This window comes from Lepus europaeus, chromosome 9 (genome assembly GCF_033115175.1).
Source record: "Lepus europaeus isolate LE1 chromosome 9, mLepTim1.pri, whole genome shotgun sequence".
Lineage (NCBI taxonomy): Eukaryota > Metazoa > Chordata > Mammalia > Lagomorpha > Leporidae > Lepus > Lepus europaeus.
Window position 1 is genome coordinate 43,134,287 of NC_084835.1, and position 11,108 is coordinate 43,145,394.

The window sequence follows — 11,108 nt, forward strand, 5'->3', positions numbered from 1 at the left end:
AGAACCCGGTGTGCCGGCGCCACAAGGCGGAGGATTAGCCTGTTAAGCCATGGCGCCAGCCAGGGCTCTCAATTCTGACGCGCATGTTTTAGGGTTCAAGAGTCACCCTTTCGCCAAGAAGTCAAACATTTTTGGCACTGTTGCGTATCAGACTGCCACAGCAAAGGACAGTACATTTAATCTATGTAGGAATCAGTCCAGTGACAAATGCGGATTATTCAGGAAAGTAATTCATTAGGAAATTTCCTTGTCTGTTATCAGTTTTTCTAAAAATTTATATAAATATATATATACACACACACACGTATGTGTTTATATACAGAGAAGAACAAAGAGAAACAGACAGAAAAAGGAAGGAGAAGGAGGAGGAAGAGAGAGATTTCTTTTTTTAAAAACTTTTATTTAGTAAATATAAATTTCCAAAATACAGTTTATGGATTACAATGGCTTTCCCCCCCATACCTTCCCTCCCATCCACACCCCTCCCATCTCCTGCTCCCTCTCCCATTCCATTCACATCAAGATTCATTTTCAATTCTATTTATATACAGAAGATTGATTTAGTATATATTAAGTAAAGATTTCATCAGTTTGTACCCACACAGAAACACAGAGTGTAAAATACTGTTTCAGTACGAGTTATAGCATTGCTTCACATTGGACAACACATTAAGCACAGAAACCCCACATGAGGAGTAAGTACATAGTGACTCCTGTTGTTGACTTAACAAATTGACACTCTTGTTTATGGCGTCAGTAATCTCCCTAGGCTCTAGTTGTGAGTTGCCAAGGCTATGGAAGCCTTTTGAGTTTGCCGACTTCAATCTTATTTAGACAAGGTCATAGTCAAAGTGGAAATTCTCTCCTCCCTTCAGAGAAAGGTACCTCCTTCTTTTATGGCCCGTTCTGAGAAAGAGAGATTTCATCTACTGGTTCATTCCCCAAATGCCCACAACAGCTCAGCCAAAGCTGGGAGCCAGGAATTGAAACCAGGCCTCGCACATGGGTGGCAGTAACCCAACTACTTGAGCCATCACGCTGCCCTCCTGGGATCTGCATTATCCAGGAGCAGGAGCCAGGAGCCAGACACAAGTAAGAGACTCGGGCACTACAGGCCTTAGGAGCCTTAACCAGCATCTTAACCACGAGGCCAAACACCCACCGCCAAGCCGGTGTCACTGTAGACACAGATGTAACACAGAAAGCGGGGAAGACGCACAAGCACACCCGCACACCAACTCATCAACGCATCTTTAGCTGACAGCTTTGATCTCCAGTGAGAACCAACCATCCCTACAGTTACAGCTGTAGACACAGCCCATTCTACGCCCAAGTCCCCCAGCTTTCCTTTTCTTTCCTTTTTCTCCTTTTGAATCAGTCAGCATCTTGCCTCACCCCTATAGCTCGAAGTATCGGAACGTTCCCTTCGCTCCGGCCACGCACTGCCTGAAGCTGAGCGGCAGTGAGATTCTGGCTGTTCAAGAAACTGCACACACCAAAATACTGCCGGTTTTCTGGGACCCTTTGGTGGAGAGACCTACAAAACCAGAAGCCTACTCAGACGGAGCAAAGGTAAAAAAGCCTAGGAAACATGTGAGAAAGCTGGCCAGGCACCAAATCGGGACATCACACTCTCGGCTGAATCCGATGCCTCCTCTGGTTGCTTATGCAGCATCAAAACCCCTTGTCGATTACCTATGCCTTGGAAAGGGTTTTGTTAACTGATCGCAGTGCACGGCGAGCCTAGAGGCCTTACCTGCGTGTCCCCGGAGGTGCTGGCTAGAGGCGGTCGTCAGCTTACAGCACACCACCAACACGTAGGCCAGGAAGAGCCAGTGTGACAGCAACATCAACCTGGCACACACTCGCATCCTGGAGAGAAAGCAGGGCTCAGGTCAGCGGGCACTGGGCGAGGCAAAGCTCCCAGCAAGGCCCCACCCCATGAGGCGGAGACAACAGGAGATCCCCAGCCCAGAAAAACCCAATTCACACCACGCAGGAACTCGATTTTCAATCAACACCTTTTGCAATTAAGAGTGCTGCAAGTGAGCAGCATGCCCCAGGGAGGAGACCACTGACCGGTCCCCAAGATGCAGCAATGCAGCAGGGATGCTGGATTTTATTTGATATCGCGAGATGTGCAGCTTACACACTTAGAGCGGGACTCAAATAAATGTGGCTCCTGTATCAGGAAGAACCCAGAGAAATTTCGTGCATGTGGCCCGAGAGCTTTCTCCTGGTTTCCTTTGCTGTTTGCAAGGCCCCCTCCTCTGGAAGACCACACCCAGAGTTTATTGAGCCCATCTCGAAGTTAAGCGAGGAGTACGGCAAGTACAGGTGCACAGAAAATAAATCCAACCTCATGAGTGCTGGGGCCCCTGCCACCTATGTGAGAGACCCGGATGGACTTCCTGGCTGCCAGCTTCTGTCTGGGCCCAGCCTTTGCTGTTGAAGGCATTCAGGGAGTGAACCCCGCCCTTACAAATCAGCAAAGGTGTTTTACAAGCTGCACTGTCCTGAACACAGAAAGCCAGACAGTTGACAAGCAGGACTGAAACAGTTTGCCCATCAACTGTCACACTGTGATCCCATCAACAGTTCTAAAATGAAACTGAAAGCAGGGTAGCAAAAATGCACGTTCCCAGTCTCCTAATTTCCTCCCCTATTTATTTAACATCAGGGAATTATAGAACTTGATTAACTGTGTTTCCTTTTTTTTTTTTTTCTTTAATTAAATTTTCAAGCAAAAGTCAGGACACCTGGTATTGAAAATTCCAGGGATAGGAGGTCCCGCCTGACACATCTCTCCTGGTGCCTCTTAGCACCAGGACGGACCTAAGCAGCCCTCTTTTCAATGTCTTCAGGGGATGGATCCCAAAGCCCCACAGGTATCAAACTGCACAGAAGTTCTAGTCTCTTATATAAACTGAGGTAGGAGGGGCATGCAATGGACAGAAAGCCTCCTGCACACACCGAGGCATCTCTAGATGACTCACAATACCTAATATAAGCTCTCTATGAATAACTGTTATGCTGCATTGCTTAGGGAATAATGACTTGCAAAAGTATTCACATGTTCAACACAGATGCCATTTTTTAAATATTTATCTATTTGGTTATTTGAAAGGCAGAGCAACCGAGAGAGAGGGAGACAGATCTTCCTTCCATCTGCTGGTTCATTCCCCAAATGCCTATGAAAGCAAGGGCTGGGCCCGGCCAAGGCCAGGAGCCAGGAACTCCTTCCAGGTCTCCCACACTGGGGGGTGGGAGGGGACAGACTAAGTATCTGAGCCATCTTCCACTACCTTCCCAGGAGAATTGGCAGGGAGCTGGGTTGGAAGTGGAGCAGCCAGGAATCGAAACAGCACTGCCAGTCCCCAGACACCATTTTTGAAAAACTACTTTTGAACTGCTGTGGGTTGAATCCATACACGCAGAAGACCTGGATACAGAGAGCTGGCTGTGACCAAATTGGCCAAGAGCACACACGGCAGATGATGAAACAGCCGTGGTGTGGGCTCCTCCCGGGGACAGCGCTATGAGCAGGACTCCGAGGAGGCATCTCTGGCAGCTGCCAGTCACCCAGCAGTGCCTCTGCCAGAACCCAGCTTCCTGCCCCACACAGCCTCAGGGGACCCACATGCGCACCTCACACTTCCAGGCCCAGGCTCTCTCCCTTGGCCTCCCACAGATTAGCCAACCAGATCTCGCTAAGAAGGTGTCCTATTGCTCACTGACTTCAGACTTGGTCTGCCTCTGAAGTAGCCAGGCCAGGCCAAGATCCTAAGATCATCTTTGAAGACCTGGGTGCTAAACGTGGCACAAAGCATTGCCTTCCTTTTACCCTTTCAACTGTTTTACAAACACCTTAAATGGCTGAGTAGGGTCACACGTTATGCAGCATGAGAAAACTAACACTCTGTTGATCTGATGTTTTCAAATTGTCCCTTTTTGGCATTTCTGTCCCACATACCAGGCTGGGTGGTGGCAGCTGCCCTAGGCGGCGCTCCACATTCTCCACCTCTCCAATGCCATGGGCCCAGCCAGCCCAACTCATTCACTTGTGCCCTTCAAAGATTTATTTATTTGCTTGAAAGTCAGAGTTACAGAGAGGGAGAGGCAGAGGAAGAGAAAGGTCTTCCATCTGCAGTTTCACTCCCTAAATGGCCCTAATGGTCAGAGCTGGACCAGATCAAAGTCAGGAGCCAGGAGCTTCTTCCAGGTCTCCTACATGGGTGCAGGGGCCCAAGCACTTGGACCATCTTCCGCTGCATCCCCAGGCACATTAGCAGGGAGCTGGATCAGAAGTGGAGCCACCAGGACTCAAACTGATGCCCTTAAGGAATGTTGGCATCTCAGGCAGTGGCTTTACCTGCTATGTCACAACACTGGCCACCCTTTGAATTTCTGACCCTGGGCTAAGATAAAAGCCTTTCTAACAATTCTATCAGTAACTGACACTGAGATTAAATACTGGGTTTTTTGAAACGTATTGTGTAAAACAGAGGATGCCATTAAAAAACTTCATCAATGGGGTTGGGTATGTAGCTGAGCAGTGAAGGCACCTGCTTGGTACCCCACAGCTGAGTACCCAGGTTCGATACCTGGCAGTGGCTGCTCACTCTGGTTTTTTTCTGCTCACGCAGGTCCTGGGAGGCGGCAGCGATGGCTGGAGTGATGGGTTTCCTGCCACCTGCATGGAAGACCTGGATCAACTTCTCAGTATCCGCTTGGGAAGTGAGTCAGCAGATGGAATGTCTTACCTGCTGCAGCCTCACAAACGAATTCCAAATACAGAACTGTGAACCTCTTTGTTTTCCCTGAATGACATAGTTGATACCATGAGGATACAATAATATCTCATGTTCTTTTCTTTGTTGCCTTTCAAATTGATTCTGGACATCCTGCCCCCTTCTGCGTGTGCACTGGTGCTGGAAGACATGCCCTGGGAAATGCAAACCCACCCAGGCCCTTCAAAGCAGAGAGCCACCATGCATTTGCCCAAGTTCAGTACATTTGGGAGTTCGGGGGCAAATTATCAAACTTGAGCAGTGTCAAAGCACCCGTATCTCTTCTCTCTCCGTTTCTGGAAGCCAGGAGTCTGGCACATTCTAGCTGGGGCCTCTATTTAGGGAGCCATCAGGCTGACCAAGGCGTCAGCAGGGTGTGTCTTCATCTGCAGGCTCAGCTTGGGGAAAGACCGCTTCCCAGCGCCCTCGGGTTGTCGTCAAAATCTGTTTCCTTGGGACTCTGACTTTGGGCCTCATGTCCTTGCCACCGGCCACAAATGGCCCGCAGCCCCTGCAGGCTGCACTCACAGCTTTGCCACATTCCATCTCCCTTTTCCTTCATGGTTCCAAGCCCTTACTCCAAGGAAGCATCATCCCTTTCTAGAGTTCACCTGACAGGGTCAAGCCCACCCAGAAAAATCTCCCTTTGGATGAACTCAGTTGATTTAAGATCACAATTTGTATAGTGCAAATTCTCTCATCTGTGCCAAACAACTAAAACCTAATGAAAAGAGTGAGCCTGACAAGTACTATACATGCAAGGGGAGGAAATGACCCAGGGCACATACGCAGGAGGGTGCACATCCTGAGGACCACTCTAGGATTCTGTCCACTGCAGAGGAGCAAAAAGCCTGTCCATGCACTTGATCCACAAAGGTCCAACCAGGTCTACAGTCCACGTTCTGGGTCTAAGTTGACAAGCACGTGTTCATCTCCAGATGTATCACTGAAAATGGGTCCCCCCAGGGAAACTGTACCAAAGGGCATGGCCCTGTCCCTTGAGAAGCTCAGACTGTTCACTCTCCTTGTTAAAACCCCCTGGCTCAACCTAACTCTAAAGTTCACCTTCCTGTTCCTAGGACAATTTCCACCTGCTCAGGTCTTCTACTGGCTTATTACCCTTCCTCCCCGAAGCCTGGTAGCACTGATCAATGTCCCTGCTTGGTGGCCCAGCTCCCCTGCAGCCATCCACAATGTCCCCACCCAGCTGATGGCCTCCAACTTCAGACTAAGCCTTTCAAGGCAGCTGTCATTTCTCCCACCTAACCTACAAAGGAAACTCAGCTGCCATCTGTTTATCATTGCCCTTGATTGCGTTTTGCCCAATCTAAAGATTATGTCTGTATTGGTCTGAGTGGCAAAGGTCCTTGGGGAAGCCACCTCTGATATGGAAGTCAGTGCACAGGAGCTTGGTTTTGGGCGTGGTCTTGGGGTCTTTACTTATAGTGGGTGGCGAAAGGAGTGAGGAGGAGAGAGAGATGATAGAGGGAAGAAAGGGCCTCAAACACCCCTCTGGACAGTTCCAAAGCCAGACTGCCCATTCTTAGTGGCCCCAACCTGGGAAGAGGGGCCAGGCCTTTACACAGCCCTGTTGGTCTTTGATCCACTGTAAGGTGCTCCTAAAAACAGGGGGTCCCTGGGGCAAGGTGGATCTTTTAGTCGAGGGCAATTCTCAGAGCGGGCTGACAGCTGTGGGTGAGCTCCTGCCACTCCTCCCAGGAGCAGTAAATCCTTCATTCCTGGAGGTCACCCGGCCAGTGTATCACAGTACCCACTGCCTCCATTTTCACATGCAACATCCCATGGTGCATGCATGACTGACTCTGCAGGACTGTGGGAGACAGCCTCAAGTGACGACCCCCTCTCCTGACGTGTAAGAAGCTCACACCAAGCTCACTGAAATGAGACTGGAAGGGACAGGTGTTGAACAGTGGTCACGATGCTCCTTGGATGCCTGCATCCCACATCAGAGAGCATGGGTTCAAGTCTCAGCTCCACCTCCGACTCCAGCATCCTGCTAATATGCACCCTGGGAGGCAGGAGGCGAAAGTTCAAGTCCTCGAGTCCCTGTCACCCACATGGGAGACTGAGACTGCATTCTGGGCTCCCAGCTTCAGCCTTGCCCAGCCTTGGCTGTTGTGGGCACTTAGGGAGTAAACCAGCAGGTGAGATCAAGCAATCTCTCTCTCTCTCTCTCTCTCTCTCTCTCTCTCCCCCTCTAAGTAAATATAACCAAACAAATAATTATTTTGTAGATTCTCAAGGGCAGACATTCCAAATCCCAAACACTAATCTCTCACCCTGACCTGTCATCTTCACACACAGGCAGCTGTAGGCACCAGGTTTCTGGGTGGGGACTCACAGGTTCCCAGCGCCTCAAACAAGCACTAACTTCAGAGCAGCTACGATTCCCCCACAGAAACGCCAGGGCTAAATGCCCAGGCAGGGCAAGAAAGCTATTCAGGAAGAATGCTCTATCTTCCTCACCTTTCCTCCTACCAAAGCAAGCCATTGCTTGGCAAAAAAATAATTTCATCTCAAAAATGAACACTGAAATCAAAAGACATGAGTTTCCCAAATTTGCAGGAATTTTATGTCCAAGAAGGCTCTCTGTAAAGCAGCATCACCTCTTGGGTACTCAATTTTGTTACATTTTTCAATACTTCACCAAGATGCCATCTCTAGGTATGTGTTAGAATCATTTTACCTTGGAGACTTCATAAGATTTGGTTCCGGTCAAACACAATTATTCCAAGATGTATTTCAGAGAGATTCCAGATTCCCATCTGCAGCCAGGGCCAACCATTTCTGCGGCTCCAAAAAACTTATCTAAGCATGGAAGACCTATTTTTAAAAAGAAAAAAAAAAATAACAGGCATCAATTAGCATCTCAATGTGGAAAGGAGACAGCTTTCCTGTAGCAAATAATGGTTTTTAAGGTAACCCCCGCAGTTTCAAGCAAGCAGTAGACAGAAAAACCCAGCCATGTTTGTAAAGCGTCCTAATGTTAGAAAAGATGGCAGCATCCTACAGTGGTTAACCAGCCACAGAGTTTTAAAGAAGTTCCCTTTGCAGCAAAGAGCATTCACAGTTTCACAGAGAGCCCCAAACCATTCCAGATGAAAAATTTCACCCATTTCACTGATCTGTGGACAAAAACAGAAATTACAGACATTGGGAAAATATTTTTAAAAGGAAGACTCAGGCAACTCCCAACCAAAGCCACCTTAAGAAAAAGTAGAACCTGAAATGACACCACTTTCATTATTTTTAAAATTTTTTATGTATTCATTTATTTTATTAGAGAGACAGAGAAACAAATAGAGCTCCCATTCACTGGTTCACTCCCCCACGCCCACAGCAGTCAAGACTGGGCCATGGATGCAATCGAAAGATGGAAGGGAACTCAGTCCAGCTCGCCCACATGAGTAACAGGGACCCAACTGTTTAGACCACCACCTGCTGCCTCCTAGGTTGTACATTAGCAGGAAGCCAGAATCCAAACAGCAGTCAGGACTCCATGCAGGCTTCCCAAATGGCATCTTAACCACTATGCCCAACACCCAGCCCAAACCACTTTCACTACTGCCAACTTAAAAATACATCGCTCCCAACTGAAAAAATTAATGATGTCCAAACATACGTTGTAGATACAATGTAAAAGTGATTGTTTGCAACCTAGTCTAATCACTTTAGAACCCTATAAGCCCATTCTATATGTAACACCAGGCCCAAATCCGATTTTTTGTTGTTGTTCTTTAACCTCCAAGTAATTCTGGATGTTTGATTAGAGAATAGTTAGAGGATTTACTTGAAGATCCCTCACACCCTGGGGGCTACAGGAGACAGAGGGAGCCCTTGGGTGATCAGCCGAACAGCAGTGAAATGGCTTTGAATGACTGCATGAATGACTGGAGATTGTTTATCTCCCAGATCTTCCAACTTTATTAAGTATGTTTGTCCTATGTCCACCCAAAGGCACAACGTAACCTTCTGCTGTCAGAAAGAGCCACACCGTGTAAGTTATCAGAACCCGTTGTCACGAACTCCAAACCTATCAGAAATCAAAATGAACTTTCCCCACTAACACTTTTCTTGTTTTCAAACAAAAGGAACCACTGGGTATTCTTTCATTGATTCATTAAAAAATGGATCCATCAGTGAAAAGAAATGTGATCTACTCATCTGCATGCCAGACCAGGAGCCAGGAGTTTAACTTTAGGCTGAGCACTAACTCATGTAGTCAGATTCTCCCAGAGTGCACCTGATGTGCTTCAAAGAGTTAACTCTTTCTTGGCACTTCTGATCCTTTCTAATATTCATTTATTTTTATTTATTTGAAAGGCAGAGAGAGGCAGACAGACTAGGAGCTATAACTCTACCAGAGTCTCCCACATGAGTGGCAGGGACTCCAATACTATGGGCCATCATCTGCTGCCTCACAGGGTGCGTCAGCTAAAAGCTGGGTTGGAAGCCGAGCTCAAACCAGCACCCTGAATGGGACGCAAAGCGGCAATCCAAACTGAACCACAATGCCTGCCCCACTTCCAAACTTTAATATATTCAAGCCTGTCCAGGATTTTGCATAGGGCAACAAATGCATTGACTTGAAGTCATTTCATTTCTCTCTCAACAGTCCTTTCTATCAGCCTGCTGCAAACGACATGCATTTCTCAAAAGAGTTTTCAGTATTCTCCATGATGAAAGACATTGCCCGTATTGAGGCTGAAACAACACTCCTTTAAAACATGCCCAATCTCAGAACAAACTAAAAAGATGCAGCGTTTGGATGCCGGGGTAGATTTTTCATCTTTCACCCAATGTGTCGGTATTATGCGGAGACAGTCACTTTTTTACTACCAAAAGAGCAGAATGCCAATTTCTATTTCCTGGTACCAAGTTTCCAGACATGAGAGCCTGTTCTTCAAACATTGAATTCATGGCCACATTACACACAAAAGAATTCCGCCTGCACTTGACTTCTGATCAAGGAACTAGAAAGGCTACGCCATTTCGCCCTGTGCCATTGCCTTCACCATGAGTGGGGTGACTTCCCCAGAACTCCCTTTAAGGGCATCTTTCCCTGATGATGGATGAGCACCCTCAGAAGAGCCCTGAAAGCTCTCCCGCCACACCCACCCTCGCTCCACATGGGTTCATCTGCCCCGGCGTCATGTTCTCCCTGTGTTTCCATTCTAAAAACTTTCAACCGTGAAACAGTTCAGTTCCTTTTAAAGTTACAAGACACAGTTACCTGCATCTTATGTCACTGGCAGAATGAGGAGGTTGGGGCAAATGAGCTGTTTCCAGACTCCCCATCAGCTCATCTCTGACCTCCGGGGCTGGCTGGCGATCACTACTCTCAGCACCCTGGGAAGCAGGATACAAGCAGGAGCAATTCCTCCAACTTCTGATGCAAGAGGGGAAACTCTGCAGAGCTTGGGCATGTGCTAACTGATGTCTCCACACAAATTTCCACTCAAGACAGAAGAGGAGGGAAGTGGGCACTGTGTCATCAATTAGCAGCCAGGGTTTGGGCAGCCCCAAAATGGTCTTATGAGAAGAAGATGGAATGAAAACATAGTCCCACTAGGCGACGTCCAGTAACCAGAGGAAATTTCCAGATGGACCTTGCTTACAAAAAACAACTCATCATTCCTCCAGACAGAAATGAGCAAAGATGCTTCCATTTCCAGCTGCTTAAAGAACACAACCACAAAGAATGGTCTTTGGAAACTGGCAAGCAGCTTTTCTACCCAAGTATGCACAACCCACTGGAGCCTCCCGCTCGGCAAATTCTGCAGCGAGACAGGTATTAATCAACTTGAGGAAGGTAAACTTACTTAAATAGGCTACCAACACTCCGCAGCTGCAGCTTCTATCGCGCCATCACTTGCAATTATCACATGACACACGGGATGGCTTCATCGCTGGGAGCGTGCTCACCGCCCTATGTTAAAGCAGGTGCCTTCTGCTGCCACTGTGTGCTCCATGCGTGTCATAAATTGCTTTTTTATTGCTCGCTTAAAGACAGGAATTCACCACTGAACCATTTTACTACATGCTAAAACATGTTGTAAATGAGCCATTAACGACAATAACAGTGTCTACTAAATATTAGAGAACTGTAAAGATGGCCCTTTAATTGCACATGCTACCAGTACCACCTCATCTAAATGAGGCAGTAGCGAGTTCTTTGAAAAGGCTTCTGGCTCGAGATGGTTTAAATAAACAGACATGCTAGGTTTATAGAAGGCTTGCACGCTGTCTTTTCAAGAACTAAGACATTCCTTAAAATACAGAGCCCAGGTTTACATG

The 11,108-nt window shown here is 47.5% G+C and overlaps 1 protein-coding gene across 1 annotated transcript in view; it reads right to left on the bottom strand.

Moving 5' to 3' along the window:
• Nucleotides 1-7,609, bottom strand: part of TAFA4 (TAFA chemokine like family member 4) — a 158,594-nt gene extending 150,985 nt beyond the window's left edge. The window contains exons 1-2 of the mRNA XM_062199968.1: nucleotides 7,498-7,609; nucleotides 1,757-1,872 (exon numbers count right to left, since the gene is read on the bottom strand). Of these exons, the coding sequence (XP_062055952.1) occupies nucleotides 1,757-1,872; nucleotides 7,498-7,511 (130 nt within the window). The 5' untranslated portion in view covers nucleotides 7,512-7,609. The remainder of the gene's footprint in view (nucleotides 1-1,756; nucleotides 1,873-7,497) is intronic.
• Between the last annotated feature and the right edge of the window lie 3,499 nt (nucleotides 7,610-11,108).